This window comes from Dicentrarchus labrax, unplaced genomic scaffold (genome assembly GCF_905237075.1).
Source record: "Dicentrarchus labrax unplaced genomic scaffold, dlabrax2021, whole genome shotgun sequence".
In the NCBI taxonomy this organism is placed as follows: Eukaryota; Metazoa; Chordata; class Actinopteri; family Moronidae; genus Dicentrarchus; species Dicentrarchus labrax.
In genome coordinates, this window is record NW_026136712.1 from 17761526 (window position 1) to 17784561 (window position 23036).

Here is a 23036-nt window from a genome sequence, read left to right on the forward strand (position 1 = left end):
ATCATGTGCACATTGTTACTGGCCCTGTGAAAACAGCATGTTGACAGGACTCGCTGGGTGAGTAGTGAAGGCGCTGCTGCTGACAGCAGATAAAATCCTCTCTGACCCGACCTTTTAGCTCTGTTTTAACAAGTTTGAGCTTCTCACCTCTGGTTACTGTTTCTGGGCCCTGACTCACAGGCGTAAACCTCACCAGACCAAATGTCTTTTCATTCCAGGAGTTTATTGGCATGCCAGACAAATGCTTGCTGCCATGTAAAAATAAATTTGGTCTGATTCACACAGACACTAATGCACCAATTATCTCACGTAATGAGAATATTGATGGCTGTTAGACTGCCTATAAGTCTGTTTTCTTATGTAAAAATGCTTTTGTTTCACTTTGACGATTGCACAGTGAACCAGTTCTCCACTAGAGGACAATCAAGTTAGTCACGGATAGGTGTGTGCACCTCTTGTCTACCTGTAAATAATTCCAAAGCTTCATCTCTATCACATCAAATATTTAAGTGGTTCCCAGAGTAATAAAGTTAGGATTGATTAGAGGACGTGCCCCTGAGTTTGGACGCCTGGAGCTGAATGGAACCAATAAGAGAGGTAATTAGAGGAAGAGAAATAGGAGAAAGATTGAGAGGGGATACACTTGTGTCTATCTTTGTGTTAGCATTTGTATTTAACAGACGTACAGTCAAAGGGCAAGCACTCAATTTAACTATAGGCACATTCACAAACCGCTTTCATATCAGCGGGGGAAAGCAAACCAATTAAATCTATGTAAATATCTGAGAATATCCACTGAGATATGCAGTCAGACAGCTTGTCATTATTAGATTCAGTCCATGTGTGTAGGCACGTGTACTAAGTCACCAACTGGCATTCTGTTTCTTTAGTATTGCGCTGTACAAAGACTACAGAGGTTTCTACGAAGCACACCCATGCCATCTAGTGTTAAACTCTTGTAATCAAGCTGGTTCAGCAAAGCTGGCTGTTCCACACAAGTTTGACACAGTGTGTAAGAGAACAGACAACTGATGAGATATTTGCTTGTTTGTTAGCTGTTCTTGTCGAGAATATATATTGTGTGTGATTTTTATGCTCCAACGGACCAAGGCCAATTCCTTGGGTAAAAACTTACTTGGCAATAAACCCGATTCTGATTCTGATTCTGATTCTGAATAATGGTTCACTTTCACCTTCAGACTGTGCAACTTTCTGTCAAACTTTTATGCTACTTTGGGTGAGGCAAGACACATGATGTAGATTAAATGTGAGACTCAGGCAATTAGTGTCCTAGCTGGCAAGGTTTTGTTCTCACAACTTCCATACTCATTTTCCCTGAAGACTAAAACCCTTTTGAATCAGATGATTTAGCCCAGCGGCCAAGGTTCTCGCACATCTGGAGTTTCCAGGAGGCAACATATGGCATCTTAGCTCGCCATCTTGGGGCTCATGTTGATGCAGTGCTCCAAGAATTATGATGAGTGAACAGGGGGAAAAACAGCAAAGCAGGTTTGACAATATAAAGGAAATACTACAACTCAACTAGCATCCATACTGTACAGTTGGGGGGTTGTAGCAGTAGTGGTTTTATTATTTTTTTAAATATTAATTCTAATGCGTATTCTGAGTTCTTCAGTTGTGTTATGTGTTTGTTGCTCGTGTGTTTTCTGCCGGTATTTTTGAATCGCATAACCTGTATATAAAGACTGTCAAAAATAACCTTTTAAAATATACTCAGACACATTCACCGTTAAAAATTTAAAGTATTTTATTATTTAATGTGGGCATTAAAGATATCCATATAATCATACTTGTCGGGTAACACTGAATGAGCCATAATCAAAACTGATACACTTGCACTGTAGAAAAGAAATTCATAAATGTGGCTGCCAACGAAAGAAAATAAATTTTTTCAAGCACCTGTAAACAAATCAACAAGGATATCATTATATATTAATTTTAAGCTTTTCATGTTATACTTTAAATTGATTTATAGCCTTTCCATTATCCTTGATTCAATTATTGCACAGAAAACAAACAGTAATTGTCTCATCTGCAAGCTGAGCCAAGGAATAGCAACAAAAAGAAAACAAATATAAGATCAACATCAGCAGGAACAGATAGGAGCCATTTGGAAGCATTTGCAGTCTGAATATATCCAAGTGTGCATGTCCAGGGTATGGTGTGTAAACATTCCCCTGATGTATTGGTGCGTACCAATAATCGGTGGTGTAAGGCCACCATGTTTGCAGTCTTTAAGCTGTCAGAGGAAAGTGTGAAACACGCGAGTCTTCAGACTTTTGGTTCGGGGAACATTCCTTGTAGAGAACTTGATCAACCTCAAGGGATTTGAAAAGCTTCCCAAGCTGGAGAACGGGAACCAATGAGCAGTCCGCTTGTTCCCGTGAAGGCCCCAGAAAGAGGAGGAGCAGCGCTGGAAAACCTCAATGTTGACGCCGTATTGACCTGGCGCCCACTGAGACACACACACCAGAGTCACAGAGGAGGCAAAACCACAGGTGTGAGGAGAGACGCCATGGAAAACAGACTCCCCTGGCCTCACAGACGCTCCCCTCTCCCAGACCATGCCGGCCTCCTCTACCACTCCCATGCCACAGAGGTTGCAGAGGGCCTGAAGGCACACCTCCTCAAGGGCCTCCTTATCAGGAAAACGGAGCAGGATGGCAACAAGACGAGGAACTGCACCTCGACGTAGTAACTGTTCCTGCAGCTTAGCTGAAGGCGACAATAGTTGTTTACAGTGTGTTGCATTTTGAAACATCTATTTGGTCAAAGTTATTGGTACAATAAGTGTAAACCTCACAAGACCATCAGCCAGATAGCCTCATAACAGTGGCACTCTTTTTTTGCCAAAGAGGAACAACAGCTGTCTGACCTGATACCAAACAATGTAAAATGCAAAGTGGAAGGCTTTAAATCTTGTATGGAATACACATATGCATTAAACACGTGATTTGAAGAACACAAACAACAAAATGAAGCACTGAGAAAACAGGGAGCCCATTTCCAGAACTCAAATTGAAGTATTTTTACTGATTAACTTTACTTACGGCTGTCATAAGACATGCGTGAGATGGTCCTTGCAGCGTGAAGGAGCAGTTCTTCATCACTACTGGTCAGCACAGAGAGAACAGCCGGGACCAAGCCCGCATCACCAAAACCTTTACGAACCACAGCTGACACGAAGCAAAGAAACTCAATGAATGAAGGTAAAGCTACACTGACAAAAGTATAAAGAATAAAGACAATTAAGCAGGTTTTAGGGGCAGACAACAGATAATGAAAGGCTTGAGGCTCCAGCAATCAACCAACATATGATGGATCTAATAAACTTCATTTATAAATAAGATACATAAATAACTTACATTCCTTGGCGAGTTCAGCCACTAGTTTTGCAGTCAGCAGTGTAAGAGGCCCTCTGTGCCTCAGAGACAGGGCTAGAATTGGTAGGATCCCACTGACCACTACCTGCTCAGCAGCGCCCTTGTCTGGACATAAGTGGAATTACACATGTGAACAAAACACATACAAAATACACAATAAACATATTTACAACCAAAGCCAAAAAACCTTAGGCTTGAAAGATGACACTACATGAGGTATATCAAGGTGTATTTTTTTTATGACTTGTCCTTTAATCAGAATAGAGCAGAATAGAATAGAATATTTTAGTCTTTTTAAGCTCTGATGATATCTTTGACCCTTCTTTACCTCTTCCTCCTCTGTAGCCCCCTGTTACTCTCTTGCTAGGAGACACAAATACAGCTTAACGTCTACGGAGGACTTACAACTGTCATGCACCTGATCCCTTAACAGCCTCTCAACCTCAAGCTCCCCATTCCTTGCTGCTTGCCTTTTGCTTCAGGTTTTATCGTTCAAAATGGGAAGCTTTAATGACACATATAGCTACCACAAGAGTGGGAGGCATGATGTCTCGAGGTATGCCCGTACGAAAACACATAAATATGTAAATTGCATATGGCAGCAGGACTGTGTGCATTTTGCAATTCAAATCACATCAAATGAAAGACATACTGACACAAAAATATAACCCCGAAACACCTCATTATACCATGAAACCTATGACACATTGCAATATATTTAATGCTGTCTAACAGATAATGTTATAGCTGAGCCTTGAGGGATAGCATAGCCTGAGATATATTCCAATTAGAAAGGCGATGTCGCAGTGTGAAAGAGTGCAAATGAACTCACTCCTCTCCTTTATATTGATCAGCACTGTATTCAGATGTGGTTTAAGTTCATCCTCAATCAGTTCCAAGCCCAGGACTCTAATAGCTCCTAGTGCATTGTTCAGGTTGTCTGTGGGGAAATGGAGACACATTAAGAGTCATAAAATGGGGCACACAAAAAGAAAGGCCAGCAGGTGTGGAGGCTGTATTGGAAATATGAATGTCATTACAGTTGCGTGAGAGAGAGGAAGAGCTGCCCATAAAACAAATGTCATGAAAAACATGTAAATGAAAAACTACTGGGACTATAAACTCAGTACTGAGAGCCTCCATGGGAACAGGAGTAAAAAATCCTGTAAATAATGTATAAAAAATACACTTTATTCCTACACATCCCACTTGCAGAACACCCAGATGTCAAACTCTGCTCTGTCTGGTTTTAGACCCAATGTCCAGACATTTCTTGAGTGCCCACAATAAGCTGTTGATGTTTAGTATGATGTGTATAACTCACCATCTTAGTTTAGTGTGTTAGAACGCTCACATTAGACCTTTTTCACAGCAGCAATTTTGACATATAGGTGGGTAAACACATCTGTTCCCTATGATACTAATTAAGGTTCTGTTCCATTTAGTGTAGCAGAGTCATATCATTAGTAACACCTGTGTTTACTCTATTTCATGTCAAAATGGCAGCTCTGAAAAAAGCTCCAAATAAAGTACAGCACAGGTTGGTGATAATGTCAGTAGTTTTGAAGGTATTTGAAAACAAACCGTACTGACAAATTAAGTTTATTACCTGGTGATGTAAAGTTAAGGGATTATCAAAGTTATTACAGTTAATCCCAAGGGAAACATGAATTTCTTTACCAGATTTAATGCCACTTCATCAAATACTTGTTGAAACAACCTGCCCCATTCTGCCATCCATAAACTTCCACCCAGGATAGAACCATACCAACGGGGGTATCTGGTTCACAAACTAGCTTTATTTGACTATGCCACTCATTTAATTAAATGAATTTACAGCAACAGTGCATAGATGGCTGCCCACAACAGTTTCGCTCTGTTGTCTCGTTTGGCTTCATGGTCAAGGACACTTCATCCTTAAATAGCACTTTCCTTGTCACTTTATTTCGGCTGATCTGGGCTAATATAGAACACTCCAGTCGCCAACCCGATTCTTTTGAGTGGGCCTTTAAGGAACTTACAATGACACATAGTGCTTAGCAGAAGTTATTACTGTCTTTTCCTTACTTAAACACCAGACCATTAACTGAAGACGCAAGCATATTACGAGGCCATAGCAGTGGTTTTGAATGTTTTAGCCTCCTTTACTAGAAATAATGAATACTTCATCACAACTGAGCTGCTGTGTTTGACACATTTCAGTGTGTTTTTCCTACTATTCCCTGCAGCTACTGGTTTCCAGTCATTTCCATACGATGTGAAAATCAGTTCCCCGCCTCTTGAAATCATTTTAGTGAAAAGGTAAAACAGTGCAATCAACCTGTACTTAAAACTGCATAACCACACAATTATAATAAAAAATTAATGCAACATTGATGTTCGCTGTGATGGACTACACAACTCAAGCAAGTCTCAAGAGGCTGCTAATTGATTTACAGAAATAAACAGTAAACAAAGGCTCCCTGGAGCGGTTGGAAAAACACACTGACAAATCTAAGACAATCAAGGATGCATCCGTGTTCAGCAAAATATTTAAAGTTAATGAACGTATAACAGTTGCATGGTCCTTTATGGATAAGTTTTAATCTTGTCTCTGGCTGTGAAAATGTGTGTGAGTTAATACCATTTTCTCCCCTTCAACAACTAATACTGAGTTAACCCTTTGATTGTCTAATTAAGCTACTCAGTGGCCAACAGTATTGAAGTCTGGTTGCACAAGCACGTCCCACGTGTGAAGCCGGACCGAAACAAAGCGTGCAGCTACTATGAGTAAAGGAATTACAACCACATTAATGTCAAAGCCAATATCAAGATCCCAGAGACTGTAAACCATCAGTCATGGTTCTGTTCCACTCACCGTTTGGTGTGTAGGGTTGCAGTCGACTGGATCTGCTTTTATCCCTGTGTGGACGTGTGTAAGTGTACATGAGTGGCACATTAGGGTGTCCCATTCTCCTCTGTCCTACCGTCTCTGCACAGCTGGTGGTGAAACTTTCTCAGGTTGACATCTTCCTGCACTTCTCTTATTGTTATTCTCCTTTCACTACCTCAACCTCCATCTCACTTTAATCCCAGTGCTGCACTCCCTACCCATCCTGCACTGTTGTTTTGATCAAAAACAAATTGTTGTCTATGTTTTGCACACGTCTATCTGGTCTGTCTTCCTTGTACTCCAGCTGGCTCTCTGTCCCCTCTCGGGGTTAATACAGAGCAAATCCCCACTAAAGCTGTTCTCTACCCCCTCGTGTGTGTGCAGTGAAGGTATTAGCACTTGGCTGACTCTGCTGAGTGTATTCTTACCGGCGTAAAATCTCCCACAATGCCTTTCAGCTTCTAGAAAATCCAAAACAATAACACAGGTAGTACACAGGTGTACTATTAGATGACCTTTTCCCCAGTCTTCAACCTGATGTCTCCATATCAGGTTGAAAAATATTATTATTATTATATTATATTTTTAAACAGGTATCATCATGTAGTATATATATATATATAACTTAACCATTTTATGGCAAGACTCTACAGGTGAATAGTGTAACATTTTTAACTAATAGGTATCACCATGAAACTTCCCCAGTTCATTACTTACACTAAGACTTATTGTCTGTGTTACAAGTTTTCTGAAATGTTATGTTTAAATGTGCAAATGACAACACAACTTTTTTGTGAATTTAGGAGAAATCTACAGACGTAAATAGACAAAGTGTAGTACAAAATAAGAAAGACGACATGTTATGGATAGAATCTCAACATCATCACCTAAGTAATTTCCCCCTGGGATTATTAAAGTATTTCTGATTTATTTCTGATTCTGAATATGTGAAATGACTGAAAATGATCTACCTATCACTTCCTTTTCTAAAATACATTTCTGTGCCTCTCTTCTCTCCAGAGCTCTGTAATTAACCAAATGCTTCAATGTTAAACTCCCAAATGAAATATATGAAGCAATTCTCTCTTTTTACTCAATTATCAACACATTTAGGCACATCTTGCTCCATTTATCACATCTCTCACAGGACAATAACAGAATCAAAGTAGTTAGGAAAATTAAATCTTTATATTTTACTCAACTCTTGAGGTTCCAGTAAAAACAGACTTAGTACAGAACGATAAATGTTCAACTGGAAATCTAAACAATAAATACAACAGGGAGACAGGAGACGAAGTACTGCCGGCAGAAAATATAATCAGATATTATCCGTCTATATTATGGGCTGTCCCTGTGCATGGACAGGTTTTCTCAGTGTTCACATTTTTACATACATCGATGAGGATTTTGTTCTGTTCACTGAAAACATAGCATAAAAAAAATAATACATATTATGGACTCAGTTAGACTACATACATACAAAATCTGCTACTAAAGAAACAGGATTCTCTCAGAAGAATACGTGGAGATTTTAGGAAACACACTTCATTGCTTTCTTGCCGAGGCTATGACGAAAAGATGGATAACACTCCCATATGTAGCAGCAGTTGGTTAGCTTAGCTTAGCAAGCCGGACTCTATCCAGTCTTTATGCTAAGCCCAGCTAACCAGCTGCTGGCTCCAGCTCTGTATTTACCGTACAGATGTGAGAATAAATGTATTTCCCAAAATGTCAAACTATTCCTTCAACTTGGACTTCAAGCTGTGACGTTATACGTTGATGCTGGGCTCACTAAAACTGTGATCTCCTTCACAGGAGCTCAACCCAGCTCAACTTGTGCAGAGTTTGTGTCCTACTGCTGAGTATTCTCTTGAATGGGACCATGATTTGTTCTTTAGGCCCGTCATGTGAGCGGGTGTCAAACAGTTCCGGACGCATTCAGACCACTGGAAACAGTCTCGTATCCTACTGAAACCAGGGTGAGGACATTACTCTCCACATCGTCTGGTTTGCCTTGCTCTACAGGAGTTTCCACAGGACCAGGAACTCCAGTTTCCTGCCTTATCTTCTTCTTGGCTCTGCCCCGCCCCTTGCCTTTTGAAATGACCTTCCCTTGCTCACTGACCCCGCCAGACACCTTGTGCGACTTCTCGTTGTCAGTGGGGCGGGTTTTGCGGTGGCGCCTGCGGATACGGCGCATTGGGGGACCAGAGTCAGCTGGGTCTGACGCTGCTGCGCCAGACAGGATCCGAATCTGCTGTTCAATTACCATAATGACCATGTCCAGTGCAACGTCCAACATTCCCAGACCCAGGCCATGAGTGACATTATCAAACGCACCGCTGTTGACCGGGTCCTTGAAACATCTTCTCATATCCTCAAGGTGGTTCCTGAGAGAAACAGAAAGAAAGCGTTAGTGTTCTGTTTATCCAAGCTTGATAGCCGTGTTACAACAAGGACATACAGTGCGTACTTAGTTTCAATAATTTTGGACCAGTGTTGAACTGTATTCGTCTCGGGGATGAGCTGTTTAGCCATGTTGCCGTAGTCGATGTAGTCATGGGCAAAGTCCTTCATATCGTCACACAAAGCTCCAGTGTCACCTAAGCACATACACAAATTGAAACACAGTTTAGTCTCTTGCACTCTCCTCCATGTTATAAAATGTAAAGATTCCCTCAAACCACGTATTAAGACATGTAAACAAATATTTTTTTTGGACAATAACGTGTGTCTGATTCATATTAAGTCCTTAAAAAGTCCTCTACACCTTCTACACCTTGACTTCTAAACTATTTGTGATGTCACAAATCATGCTCGTAGCTCCGCCCCTTACAAATCTGATTTTCCAATGAGCTCAGAGAAACTTTCCACTCTCAGCAGATGAACGTGAAAACATCCTTCTAGTGTCAAACTCTGCACATACATCATTCTGGAGCTCAAACATCCAACTGAACAAAAAACAAAACAAAAATCTGACTGGAGGGGGAACTTTAAATATTCCTCCACATTAACACACATCTCTGTCACCTTCAGTGAGTTTGGAGAACGAGGAGGATACGGAGGTAGTTGTGCTTGGAGTGAGGCCGAGGACATTGAGTGACTCCTGAAGGGTTTTCTTGCTGGCCGGGCCTCTGCTGACCCGAGTGTAGGCTGCCAACGAGCGCAGCGACATCTTCTCTGGGGCCTGCAGGCGGCGTTTAATTTCATCATACGAGATGAGATACTTCCCTAAAATAAGAGCAAAACAGGAGGAGGTAAATCAGCTTGGTAATTTAACCAACCTGGAACCAGAACCTAAACGGAACCAGTGATCAAAACCCAACTCCAAAGCTCTGATATGAACCATTCAAAACAACTTACGAGCCTTAGAGCCTTTCATGTTGGGATCCAGGAGTGACGACACCTCCGCAAAAGGCATATGGGTCGGGGAATTTGTGCTTGGATTTGGTGGCGGGTCCTGATTCTGGGACACATCCTCAGTCTGTACTGGGGCAGCAACCTGCATCTGGGGCTGAATATGAGGCTGCATGGTGTGCATGTCCACCTGGTTCTGGTCTAGCTGAGCCTGGCCTTGTGCTTGAGGGAGGATCAGTGTGTTTTCAGATAAACCCTGCAGCCCCATGCCCCCTTGTGCAACACTACCTGTTTGCTCTGAAGACACCTGAAAGATGCCCATAACTGGTTTTACCACTGTGAAAACCATGTTCCCCTGGGCATCCAGACCCACCACCCGAGTAGATGGGTCCATGTCTTGGTTGAAATTGTCACTTTCTAGCTGATGGTGGAAGTTCGAGAGGCTTAATTATCAGATCAGGTTACCTTAGAGGCCCATGTAGTGTTACAGTGAACTCCTCTGCTCTTTAACGGTTATGGTTGAAGCTGACCTGACAAAAGGGGGAAGGTAAGCTGAGACTGTATCTATAGTCAAGGTAAAACCTCCCGCATTGAAACTGTTGGAACAATGTTCACTCTCTTTGTACAGTTTCATGAAGCTTATAATCACACGTGGCAACACCACAGCGGGAGTTTCATTCTGAAAGAAAAGAAAAAGGAGAAATCATGGTTAGTAACACAGGTTCAAGATGTTTCAAATCAAATTATGCAAACGTTTAGCTGGTGGAAAATCTGAAATCAGTGCATTAGAAGAAACTTTTATAAAAATTGTTGTAAAAGTGAAATCAAATGACTGGTTTTGGTTTGGGATATGTAGGGGAATGACAATGTATTCAACCTAAATTGTGTCATTGGATAGTTAAGGTTTATATGATGGGAATTCACCTTATTGACAGTTCATCTGGCTGTAAATGGAACAAACATGAGCAGGTTTCTGTCCACACTTTTATATTGCAACCTCACCCTCAGCATCCCCCTTCCTCCCTCCATCTGTCTCTACGGTGATCTCTCCTCACTCACACTCCCACAACATGTCCAAACGTTCATCTTAACAGCAGGAAACGATCCATAAGAGCATGGAAACCTAGAAAAGCTCACATCAACCCTAAAAGACCTGGTCTCCTTTCCTGCAGTTCATCCAGAGCTGATTCCTCTCCACACCACCTCTCCCACTCAGATCTTCCCATTATTATAACTCAAACAGACCCACAACCCACACATATTGTGCATACCCATATTGTACACCCACCCGCCCCCATTTTTTGTTTTTCTTTGTGTGCCTGCTTTCTTTTTCTTGTATATTTGCGCATTTTATCCATGTCCTCATGTCCCTATATTTATGTTGTCGTTTTATAAATCCTTTGTTTTTTTGTAAATACTCTTATTATCCACTTGTCTTGAATCATATTAGCTGAAAAAAAAAAAAAAAAAAAAAAAAAACATTTTCATCGTTTTGAGAGATAAAGACACCATATGAATTGAATTCGCTTTGTGCGTAATGGCGCAAACCCATCCAGAAAGCATTACGCACAGCTTCATTACAACGCAAAGGAAGTGCGGGTTGTAATCAATCACACATCCCGCACAGATTTCATCAATAAGGTCTCTGAGATTGTGTCAACAGTCTGCCAGTCAGACCTGAGCTGCTGCTCGTTGAGGAGAGGCGTCTCTGATTGGACAACACAGCTCAAACTGTCCAGCTCAAAGTCTCAAACAAAAGGCTGAATAATGATTCAACTCAAAACATCAGAACACCAAGAACAACTTTTATCTACAGCGTCAGACTGAACGAGCGGTTTTTTGAGTTGATGTGTAAAATAATAACTTTAGATAATGACACCGAGGACGTGGATGCTCCCCAGCGTCCACCTGCCATTTCATAAACATTTAATAACCACGGTGTTACATTTTCACTCGTAGTTACAGGACAAACAAAATGAGACTTTTTTTTTTTTTTTTTTGCGCTACCAATTAACGAATGTATCAACACTGCCACATTTATCGTAACTAACATTCATCATGGCTGCCAGGCGCGGCCGTTGCTAGGTTTTTTTCTTTTTCTTCCAATACACCAGGCCTGAAGCGGTACACAAAACGGGGCAAAACTGGAGCGGGCGGTAGCGGTTCTGGACGGGACAGACCACATTTAACCGCTAACCTCTGGGTGCAACTAGTGACGGCTGTCCCACTCACCGAATTGCCGTCTGATTTTTCTTAAAAGGACACTGATCCTAGAACGGTCCGCGTCGAAGCCAGCGACATTTTTCTTCCTTCTCTGCTGTTGCTTCGGCGGGTTGCAAATCAGCTGTACGTGCACTACCGCCCGAGAGCGGTAATCCCTCTGCTCATTGGTCAGTTGACACGTCAATCACGCACCACACGGTTTGTGATTGGACAAGACCGCTGTCGGTAGAGCGGAGGGGGGCGGGATTTCCGTCTAAGCGCTATCCGAGTACAATGGGATGAGATCTTGTACTTGTGTATTTGTTGGTTTGGAGAAAACAGTTGCAAATTATAGTTTAAGTGTAAAAAAAGACATTAATATATCTATATAAGACATTTTTACTCGTTTACTTGTTTGAGATAATTTAATCAATTGTACAGGAGTCTGCAAGAGGCACTCTGCTTTACTCTGTTTATCTGGATGATTACTGATTAAAAGCCCTTGTATCTGGAACTAAAATAAACTTTTTGGCTTTACTATTGACATGTATACATGATTCTGTAATTATAAGTGCTTAGGCACGAGTGGATGCCCTCAGGGGACTCAAAACAATCAATCTACATGTATTATTAAAGATGCTCTGAGCAATGACATATGCCAGTAGTTATTAACATAATCATTATTCATTACTTGGAGCACTGATTAATCACATTAGTGAGTTTTGACATATGACATATGCCAACTAAATAATACATTTGAGCTTTCAGTGTGTATTACAGAAAGGTTTATGGTTTCAACACTTTCTGACAGATATATGTTATTAAAACCAAGAGATCACGGTAAAGTTCAAACACTGTGCAGACTCAGAAGACAGAATGATATCCCTTTCCCAGCTACACTTTATCTTATGCATCCTGATCTGTACTTTGTAAATAGCGTATAATATACTTATAGACTTATAGTCCCAGGGTATAATATTATATTATATATTAGAACATACTGCAGACAACAACTTGCTGCTTAAAATACAATTTGTAAAATAATGAATGCAATCTTATCCCTGAATCAAGTAAACTTATTACTGCTGACAGTATGGGAGATGGTCCATCAGATGGCGTCCTGTAGCTTGGATGCAATTATCTTCTGCCCTAAATGTGGCCACTGTGCACCATCTAGTGGACAGCTTACGTTATTATAAATCCGATCAGTAGAGAGCATCCTGTGCCAGTCTCACACTTGTGTCCCACACTGTTACCCTGATCCAGCTGTCACATTTCATCCTAATCAACAATGTCTTTAAAAAGAATTGCTTTGTTAATTGTTATTGATGCAAGACCCTCTATAATTACTATAATTAAATAATTACAAATAACAATGGATTACCTGTCTGGAATGAAAGTTGGTTGCTTTTACTGCAGCCAGTGAATTGTGTGTTTGGACTGGAAAACATGCAACTTTTCACTTATCTCGTTTGAATTTATTTGGGTACAAATTAAAAAAAATGTACAAAATAAAGCATAGAAAGTAGATTGTTATGAAAACAATGTCATTAACAACAACATAAAAGAAAAGGCAACAGTTAAATAATTCTTTAAAAATACAGCCTAACTAATCTGGAAAAGCAACTTGTGGTACTATACATCTACACAAACAGACGTGACATTAAACAGTCACATTTGGGTAGGAAAAGGCATAGACCTGGGGCGAGTGAGAATACAACATTGAATCCAGATGTGCACAACAATCAAGATGATTTTTTTTTTTACTCAAATATTAGTGTTTCATTGAATTGAAACATCACTACAAGAAAAAACTATGCTGAAACAATCTGAGAGTAGGCCATTTTCTCATTATACAGTTTTTACATTGTCATTAGTGTAACATTCTCACAGCTTTTTTTTATCCTGTGTCTAATGTAACCAGTCTTTTCCCTTGATTCTCATTTAAATCATTACTGTGAGGTTGAGTCCCATCAAAAGCCCCCCATTAGCTTGATGTTTCAGTTTCTGGCCTTCGTAACAAACACTGAAAATTACCAAACCGTATATACTCATAATGCACAAACATTAGTACAGTGTTGCATTCGCAGTGAGCTCGACATCCTCCTGACCTGACGATAACACATGATCCAGCACGACAGCAAGCTAACGTGGAAACACTTGACAGAACAGAACACGCACTGTACGTCTAGCAATCTTCGGCGTCTGTAGGTCTCAGAGCCTGTCGGCGCCGTCACTCAGTGTCCACAACAAAGCATAGAGGACACCTGTGTGGAGGAGCCCAGCTTTTGTCTGGTTAATCTCAGTCATACTGCCTCACAATTTTGCCTAATGTCAGTCACTGAGGGGTTAACTGTTCGTATAAATGAGCGTATTAATGGATGCTCTCAGCTCTGCAGTTGGAGGAGACGGTTCCCCTCCAGGCTCAGCTGGTTTGGGGAGTTAGTGCTGGTGTTGAGGATAAATGGCTCAGTGTCTGCGTGTGCGCTGGCCCCCGGTGCCTGTGGTGGTGATGTAGAGGAGGGGCTGTGGCTGCCGCAGCTGGGGCCCCCGCTTCAGGTTATTCATTTGGGCTGTGGAGGACTCTGCATTGGAGCCTGCAGAGAGACGGGGAAATGACAAAACAAAGGCTCAATCAAAAGATTGTTATAGATATAGATATTCTTCACTGGCAGCGACAGAGGGCTCACCTGTTTGCTGGCTATTGTGAGGTGCCCTGACTTTGGCGAGAGGAAGGACCCCTCTGTACTGGGGGCGGAGCATGGGAGCCTGGGGCTGATTGTTATTGTGGAGATGGGGGTCTGATGTGCTGTCCAGAGGACGGAACCTCTGAGCGGTGGTTGTCTTGGTTTGAGGCAGCTGCGAGTGAGAGGAGGAAGAAATTGTGACACCTTAACTTCTTGTAGGCTTTTGTTCAGATGGCACAATGTAACGATGTGTGTTTCCCTTCAAAGTTTGGTTTAAAGACAAATATGCATATAATATGCTATAATACTATGATACTCACTGCTTGACCAGTGACCTCGAAGGAGCGTGAGCGCCTCTTCCTGCGACGAGCCTCGAAGTCCACTTCGCGGGGCGTTTGGTTCTTGGTGGCGACCTGGCGGTTACGTGGGCGCGTCCAGGTCACTTGCAGGCCGGGCCCCTCTCCTGTGCTGCTGGACAGGTTATCGTCCGAGGTGGCGTGTCTGAGCTCAGGGCTCGGCTGCCTGCCGCGCCGCATGGGCAAACCTCTAGGGGGAGCCTCACTCAAAGAGAGGCTGCTCTTTTGCTTCTTGGGGTCCAGGGGAGAGGGAGGAGGGGGTAACCGCAAGGCATCCACCTCAAGGGCTTTGGAGCGTCGACGGGCTGCTTTTACTACAATGTTCTGGACCCCTTTTAGGATCTGCTGCCGCTCTGTGGAGACGCAGGAGATGTTTGTTATTTGACTTTTTTCACTTGCTTTACCTACTTCTATCTACCTGCATGCACTAGATAAAAGGTTTATAGTCCATCAAAGGGCTACTTCAGAAAGAAAGAATTACTCTTTATGTTTTTAACAATTCGTTAGTGCTGACATGCAACATTTTTCACAACTGTGAATTCTTTAGGTCCTTTATAAAGTAATAATATTCACATATTCTCAATATTAAGCAAGCTTTGCAGTTTGAAGACTCAACCTTAGACATTGCATTGTGCATGAAAATAACATTTTATAGACTGAGCAATTATCCAATTGAGGGTCTAAGGATAGAAGGTTTGATTGTAAAGCCCTTTGGAGCAAATTTATATAAAATTACTTGACTTGAAATAATCCTAATACCGTGCTAGATGAAACATTTCAGACACCAAGATTTGCTAAAAGGTGTCCTGTTGAATGTACTAACACCCGCCAAACGATTCTTTGACCTCAGCTGTCCCTCCACTAACCCATCTTTCATATATACTCGTTTGAACATCTTACCAGTCCGCGAAAGGGGGATGTCAGCGCCAGCCTCGCTGCTCTCGGGTGATGAGTCCAGGTGGCTGCTGACACTGTGGCTGAGATGGCTGTAGCTCAGAGAGCTCTCAGGAGCCAGTGGCTGCAGCTGCAAACATAACACATTATGATCAGACATTCACTGCAGACCTTTGCTTTCAGTCAAGGTCAGATTTAGGGCCATTTTAATTACTTCTGTCTTTACAAAATTAAGTTTTTACTTTGAATAGGGCTTTTGGATTCTAGCACTCATAACTCTTCTTACATCATCTTGTCTATGAGTCATACTCCAGATGCATTTGCACAGAGAGAAGATTAGATGGAGGTAATATTATTTCAGGCCTGGAACAAAGATGTAATTCTATTGGTTAGCAAATTTCAAAATGGAAAACAGAGAAAAACCCCTGAAAGCAAAAGTTGAGAGTGCATACTTATTACAGCTCATGTTGGAGTTTCTTTTATGAAGCTACGTGGGTTGAAAATGAAAATGTTCTACTGGAGTGATATATCTGTGTGAGTTTAATTCAAACAGGAACCTATAGTGCTTGAAAAACTACATCTGACTAGACTGTATTAATTCACAGCATGAGCCACCTCTCAGAGATAGCTATTAAACTGGAATGAACCAGGCAAATACTGCCTATTAGAATGGTCCTCACCTCTCTGTTGCCCTTCCCGTTAATGTGGATGGGAGGCGGCGTCATTACAGATGAGTGTTTCATCTGCCTGGCGTGGGGGCTGTTCTTAAAAACTCTGTTATTGTCCCTGACACGGAGAAAGAAAAAGAAAACGTGATACTCGATGTTAATATTACTGCAAATACAGCTGTTGTATCAATTCTAAAATGGAAAACATATAACAAGATATCCTCTTACAGATCAGGCTCAGGAAGAATGGGGGGTAAAGTGTGTCTTCGGATTTTGGCTTGGCCTCGTCTGTTATCAGAGCACATGTTGCGCACGCTCTCCTGGTCTGAGTCCATGTCCTGCATGTTGTCTCGAACCTGACCGGGGAGAGTGATCTTAGGTAGAGAGCCCTCCTGGAAATGAGAGCATAGCAGAAACTATTTGTACCAATATTCATCTAGGACATCTTCTAAATGTTTTTTATAATTTAGTTTGTTCATTTAATTTTTCATGAAGAAGCTACCTTGATGGTGTGTCTGGTGGTCACCTTATCCAGGGCCATGGCTCTGTCCAATTTCCTCTCATCCAGCTCCCTCATGTACATTTCATACAGCTCCTGGAGTTGTGGAGGTACCAGCAAACTGTGGTCTAGAACACACAGACACAATTCAGTAAAACAGAAATTTAAAATAATATATATTCAATTTACTATGATGTAAGACCAACACAAGTGGACATTGTTTGTTTGTGCTAACAGACTCACCATTAATGAACTGTCTCTGTTGCTGTATGATCTCGTCACACAGGTGTCTGTGCTGCTCGAAGCGCTGCACCACAAAGTTTTTCTGCCGGATGACGTTGTCCTTGAGCAGCGCGTGTGACTGCATCTCCGCATTCTCGATCTCTAGCTCGTGGACTTTGCAGAGGAGGCCCAGGACCTCGCGCTGCTCCTCTGAGCTCACCCGCCGGGGCAACAGCTCCTCCAAGCGCCGGCCCCGATCCCGAAGCTCCAGAAATCTGCGCTCGAGCAACGTCTTGAGGATGAGCGGGAAAAAGAACAGAAGGTTTGTTTCTATATTCTGCAGAAACAAAAGTACAAGAACCATTTTCCTAATAGTTTTAAGAAGTAGATCAAGAATCCAACCTTCTGTTTGTGGATCTTTTTCTGTTCAGCCATGAGTGTAACCAGGTTTTCTCGGGCCATCGCCACCTGCTGGGTCTCTGAGCTGTCCGGAGGAGACTCCGGGGAGTCAGAGTCCTTCTCGCTTTCATCTTTATTGACACTTTCCTTCCTTCTTTCAGCCCGCCACTTCCTCCTTCGCCTACTCCGCTCCTGCTCCCAGCTAGGAGACAAAAAATTATACTAACGTTACACTACACACTAGTGTACAGTAATAATTATATATCATTTGGTTTCATCAGCTACGTGATAATGATCAGTTTTCTGCAGTGTTAAATAATCATTTGTTTTTGAATAATAGTTTGTCATGATGGTTAGGTCAGTTTCACCAGCGAACTGAATATAACACAAAGTAGCCCAAAGTATGGTTGCTATGGTTACCTGCTTTCACTCTAATTTGACTAGGTACCACTCTCAGACAATGTTGAGAAAGTCAAGATATTAAATGACTAAAAACACTGACTCTGCAATGGTTAGCAGGTGTTTGGAGGTGTCGATCTGGATCTCCATGTTGCTGTTTTCCAGTTCCATCAGGCTTCTCCTGATCTCCATCTGTTGGCGGAAGGCATCCAAGAGCTGCTCCCTCAGCTGGTCCATCTCCGCCCGACTCTGCTGGCTGGAGTGAGCCTGGACCTCCGCTACAAGTTGGGACGAGTAGAGAGGAGAGGAGAGGAAAATAATGATATGAATCATGAACAGGCAGTGTAGAATACCAATATCAGAAGACAGCTTCATTTGGCAGATGTTCTCCATGTACCCTGGACGTGGCGGATGTCAGCCCGGTCTGAGTTGAGCTGGCGGGTCGCCTGATCCGCAATCTTCTTCTTGAGCCTCTGGATCTCACAGCGCAGGTCTGAGATAATGTTGGTGTACTGAGCAATGTGGTATGACACATTTATCAGGTTCTTCTTTACCTGAAGCACACAGTGATTAGGAAAGACAAAAAAAAAAAAAAAATTTATTTAACTGCAATTAAATATCTTTATTTGTAGAGCTTTTATCCAAAGCACTTGACAATTTGCCTCTCACTCATTTATACAGGACAGGATGAGTTGAGGGTTGAACCGCTAACTCTGTGACTAGTGGATAACGTTCTCTACCTCCTGAGCCTCAGTGAATACTATTACTGTACCTAGTTCTGCTTTATTGGCAAGAAATGTCCTACAATCCCTTGAAATAAACTGTAAAAATCTACTCTTCCCTACAAAGATGTGCAGTAAAAGTAAATATTAAAACAAATATAATATCACTGCCTAGTGGAAATAAGGTTAACTAAAAGATGACCCGTGTCCTGAGCTCACCCGTGTTCGAATGCTTTTGGCACGGTCGGCGTACGTCAGAGTGTTACGAGACTCCTCAAAAGCCATGGAGGCGGGGCTAATATGGGCTATCATGACTGTTCGGCTGTTCCCGCCCAACGAGTCCTGTCAGTCAGAAGACATCAGACGAAAAAATTAATACATGGATAATATCTAAATGACAAAACACTGTTACGATATGCTGGAGTTAGTCCACTGTAAATTCTAAAATTCCTGTACCTTCAGTAGTCGAGTCAATTTGCTGTCTCGATAGTTGACATACTTGGTGCCATTTTTGTCACTCAGGGCGTTGATGCAGTTGCCCAAAGCCAGAAGGGAGCGGTTGATGTGGGCCCCCTCTTTCAACCGCTGACCCCTATTCTGAGTCTAAAAGAGACAGAGAGATAGCTGTCAGCATTTTTTTGGGCATCTCCTGCCTTTATTACCGAGTAAACACCTGATGGGAAATGAGGAGACAAGAGAGGTAGAGAATAACATGCATTGGGTTGTCTGTCCTGTACAGTCCAGGTGAAGCACAGTTTTGAGTTTAAACCTAATAAATAATACCTAAGAATGTTTTTTTAACTTTGATTGTTGCCTATTTAGTCATGAACATACTCACTTCTTGCCGTCCCAACCTCTAAACATACGGGCTCTTCACTGTTTCTTAGCAGTAGAGTAGTTGTCATGTTTTCCCTTGGCCAGGAGATGGCATTACCTCCTGCGTTTAGTCTATTAATACTTGTCAGAAACAACTTTCACTGACGCATGCACTCCTCTTTAGAGGTAGTGAAAATGTTCCCTGTGGCCCCTGGTGACAAACAACTCCCTCTTCTGCTCATTTACTAATGGAGGCCATATGTGCTATTCATCAATAGTATGGCCATGAACCTCTCAAACCGTCTCCATGGCAAATAAGTGCTTTCACTCACTGATTGTTTGCATGTTGTTCTTGTGGTGTGCAAGGACGTGACAGTGTTAACATGGGCGACAGCGACAAGCCATTCATCTGACCGACAAAAGCAGACTTGAGAAACTGTGAACAACAAACTGAACAAATACTTTTCAACATCCTCACTTGACTGCTTCAAAAGAGAAGGTCGAAGTAATGATATGAATCGGCTCACATGGTGGAGCTCACAGGAAGAGACTGTCTTCTTCCTGTCTGAATATACAGCGCTGCTCTTCTACACACATATATTGATGGCACTGGTGTGACAGACAATATACACACCATTTTTTGTAAAGGCTATGTTTTATTATTCCAGACATTATTCGATACATATCGAATGTGTTTTTATAACTTTGTAGCTAATTTTTTTCCTTTACTTTGCGTGTCAGTTCTTTAAGGTGAAATCAATAAAATATTTGGGGTGAATAAATAGATTTTGAAGAACATCTAAATCGGAATGACCTTGTGATTTGTAGTCAATGTGCAGGTGTTTTGACAAATAAACTCTTTGACGCCTCGGCATGTGACAAAAAGAACGGTGGTGGAGGAAGTAAAAGTCCTCCATTGAAAATGTTATCAGCAAAATGTACTTTAAGTATGAAAAGTGCAAAATGTCCCCTGTGCGTTTTATACCATTATTTATTATATTATTATTGCTGATGTGCAAGTAGCACTTCATTGGAGCTGGCTGAATTGGAGCTTATTTTAACTATTTCATATACTGTTGGGTTTTACTTGGTCATCATATTTCTTGTAAATGTGTAAACTGAGTAGTAAATATTGCGGTTAAATAAACGTAGTGGAAGTATAAAGTGGCATAAAATGGAAATACTCTAGTAAAATGAAAATATTTTCCACTTCGCACTAAAATGTGATCCCATTTGGCAAAAGGTTGGTGTATTACTTTAATAAATTGCATCGTGGGGCTTAATGGAAGATATAAAGAGGCTTTTATTAAAGTCTCCAGAGGTTTATGGGAACCCTTAATCCTCTGGACTGTTGTAAAGATACTCTGCCAAGCATCCCCAGTGAGCAGACTGCAGTTGAGTCCAGACACACTCACAAAGCAGATCCTTGTAGTTTTGAGGCTATATATGTGTAATATGTCCATAGAGGTTTACAAAAAGCAGTGTTTGTAACAGGCACATTAGCCAAGTCTTTGAACTTGAGTGTGGCCAAAAAGCAGCTGACAAAAGTGAATCCACCCATTTAGGTACACAAACACCAACTAAACTGACCACCTGTACAACTACCAATTAAACATAATTTCAGGCATTTAAACACCTCCTCACTATATACACACACCTGTGCTGCGCGTTCAGACCCCGCGAGGTCAATCATGAAGAGGCGTGCAAAGCGGACCTCCTGCAAGACGTCTCGACACCGGCTCTGCTGCTTGACGGCCACCTGCAGCACAGCGTGGGAGCGAGATGACGTCTGATTGGCGGCTGTTGGCTCCTGGGTGCGCTGTTTGTTGCCCCTCATCAGCAATTCCATGATCTGAAAACACATAGGTAGAGTTCTTCGTCATGGGTGGTCCAGTTGCGCTGGATGAAATCTGAATGTTTTGATTGGTAGCTTGTCTAACCTCCTGTGCATTGATGGTAGACACCTCTGTGATGCCTGCAACCTGAATCACTCCTTTAGAGTCTTCTCTCAGGTCCAAGAAGCCTGAGGATGGGTTCAGCAGGTCACGGATCATCTCATTGTAGATCTAAAAATACACATATAGAATTTGTGTCATTAAATGTAAGCACCAACAATAAAAACTGATTAAGTAGTTATAGTACAAGTCAGATATACAGTATGAAAACGTATTATGTATCTGCTCGAAATCCTTAAGTTATGTTTTTCTGAGTTATAGACATGAATCAACTGGGAGGTTGTTTTTGTCCATTGAAAAGGCTCCATTCAGGCATTCAGGCCTCCTATTCAGACCGAAATCTGGTACAAAAACATCAAGTGGTATATTTTCAGCAACTTGTCATTTAGAAACCACAGCTTTCTGGGTGGCACACTGTCATCAGCCGGTGTCAGTGCTCTTCTTTCACTAAAAGAAAATTCAGGTGACTTCTCTGGACTGACATTGATGGTGGAGCGAAAGCCCCTAAACCCACATAAAAGCTCAGTGCAGGAAGTGACATCCTGGAAAGTGACCACTGGATGACAAACCACTGTGAGGTCGGAGCCGAAAAGACAGTTTGTATTTGTCAAGCAGACCCCAGCCACAAACTCTGAAAGGGGGATGCTTTTACTGACACTGACAGTTGGATATTTGGTCTATTATTTTTTCCATCTGTACTCTTACATTGCTGGTAAAGTTTGAACAAGACTAAGAGTCTACTGTCACGCTAGTGGCTCTGTGACGCTGTACATAGGCATAGTGGTGCTTTGAGCTAAATGTTAATGTCAGCATTCCAACTTGTTTAAAAAACAATACTAGCAGATACAATGTTTAAACTGAAAAAAACATTTTACATTTATAATTAGCGCTAAGCACAAAGTACAGATGAGGCTGATGTTAGTCATTTTGCAGGCCTTATCATAAAAGTTGAATGAACATAAAGTAAAGGGAGAGGGAGCACTGACTGGTAAAGAATAACTGAAGGTGGCTTTTTAAAAATCAGTATATTTATTTGCATTTGCTGTATGTGTTTCTGTGCATGTGTTTTAGAGATTCCACGTGTGAAAGGGAGTGTAATTTCAACAAGAAAAGGAGCAGATGTGTGCACATCGCTCAGTCAGGCTGTAAAATGGCGTTTAACCTCTTTGTGGCGAGGCAGCAGTGGCAACAGATTGCTCCCTGGAAACGCAAACACACACGTCACGCACAGCCTTGTGTCAGGATTCATCCTGAAGAGTTCAGTACAGGCCAGACAACATCCATACTCCATGATTGGCATTTTAATCAGAAAATGTTCACTTCCACCCACCCAGAGTCCTACTAAAGAGCTAAGCTTCAATAACATTGTCAATCATTGAATATAATGATAGCGTTTGGCACCGAAAACATAAAATGTAATTTCAATGTCTGATGCAAACCCTCCTCTTCTATTTGTGCCCAACTGCTTACATTGTGCCATTTTCATTTTCAGTTCCAGATTTAATGCTCTTTTCATATTTGCTCTTTTTATACAAGGTTATATTCATCATCAGCCTCTTTCTTTCTGCCTTTGTCCCTCTCTTT

At 41.7% G+C, this 23036-nt stretch overlaps 3 protein-coding genes across 3 annotated transcripts in view; all 3 read right to left on the reverse strand.

Annotated features, from left to right (window-relative positions):
• Positions 1 to 1750: 1750 nt before the first annotated feature.
• si:dkey-21e13.3 (uncharacterized protein LOC100150043 homolog) lies at positions 1751 to 6625 on the reverse strand. Its single transcript, XM_051417872.1, has 5 exons — positions 6262 to 6625; positions 4237 to 4344; positions 3387 to 3509; positions 3072 to 3197; positions 1751 to 2736 (listed from the first exon to the last, which is right to left on the reverse strand). Exons 1-5 carry the CDS (start codon positions 6353 to 6355, stop codon positions 2264 to 2266), a joined length of 924 nt encoding a protein of 307 aa, XP_051273832.1. The 5' UTR covers positions 6356 to 6625; the 3' UTR covers positions 1751 to 2263.
• An 820-nt stretch (positions 6626 to 7445) lies between these two features.
• On the reverse strand, positions 7446 to 11987 carry si:ch73-127m5.2 (uncharacterized protein LOC561202 homolog). The gene is made up of 5 exons (XM_051417867.1): positions 11866 to 11987; positions 9640 to 10312; positions 9307 to 9507; positions 8750 to 8879; positions 7446 to 8666 (listed from the first exon to the last, which is right to left on the reverse strand). Exons 2-5 carry the CDS (start codon positions 10025 to 10027, stop codon positions 8195 to 8197), a joined length of 1191 nt encoding a protein of 396 aa, XP_051273827.1. The 5' UTR covers positions 10028 to 10312; positions 11866 to 11987; the 3' UTR covers positions 7446 to 8194.
• Positions 11988 to 13291: 1304 nt separating this feature from the next.
• The window catches only part of kif19 (kinesin family member 19), a 33759-nt gene continuing 24014 nt past the window's right edge, over positions 13292 to 23036 (reverse strand). The window contains exons 6-20 of the mRNA XM_051417857.1: positions 21438 to 21563; positions 21155 to 21349; positions 19138 to 19284; positions 18901 to 19023; positions 18357 to 18513; positions 18063 to 18237; positions 17564 to 17762; positions 17183 to 17453; positions 16943 to 17067; positions 16669 to 16832; positions 16453 to 16558; positions 15779 to 15902; positions 14843 to 15231; positions 14526 to 14694; positions 13292 to 14432 (exon numbers count right to left, since the gene is read on the reverse strand). Coding sequence (XP_051273817.1) covers positions 14305 to 14432; positions 14526 to 14694; positions 14843 to 15231; positions 15779 to 15902; positions 16453 to 16558; positions 16669 to 16832; positions 16943 to 17067; positions 17183 to 17453; positions 17564 to 17762; positions 18063 to 18237; positions 18357 to 18513; positions 18901 to 19023; positions 19138 to 19284; positions 21155 to 21349; positions 21438 to 21563 — 2598 coding nt within the window. The 3' untranslated portion in view covers positions 13292 to 14304. The remainder of the gene's footprint in view (positions 14433 to 14525; positions 14695 to 14842; positions 15232 to 15778; positions 15903 to 16452; positions 16559 to 16668; positions 16833 to 16942; positions 17068 to 17182; positions 17454 to 17563; positions 17763 to 18062; positions 18238 to 18356; positions 18514 to 18900; positions 19024 to 19137; positions 19285 to 21154; positions 21350 to 21437; positions 21564 to 23036) is intronic.

Coding starts and splice junctions, on each gene's coding strand:
- si:dkey-21e13.3 (XM_051417872.1), bottom strand. CDS start 6,355: ATGGGACACCCTAATGTGCCACTCATGTACACTTACACACGTCCACAC. Junction 4,345..6,261: donor GCAACCCTACACACCAAACG/GTGAGTGGAACA, acceptor ATTTCCCCACAG/ACAACCTGAACAATGCACTA. Junction 3,198..3,386: donor GGCTGAACTCGCCAAGGAAT/GTAAGTTATTTA, acceptor GCTTCGTGTCAG/CTGTGGTTCGTAAAGGTTTT.
- si:ch73-127m5.2 (XM_051417867.1), bottom strand. CDS start 10,027: ATGGACCCATCTACTCGGGTGGTGGGTCTGGATGCCCAGGGGAACATG. Junction 8,880..9,306: donor GTTCTCCAAACTCACTGAAG/GTGACAGAGATG, acceptor GTATGTGCTTAG/GTGACACTGGAGCTTTGTGT. Junction 8,667..8,749: donor TCCAAAATTATTGAAACTAA/GTACGCACTGTA, acceptor TGTTTCTCTCAG/GAACCACCTTGAGGATATGA.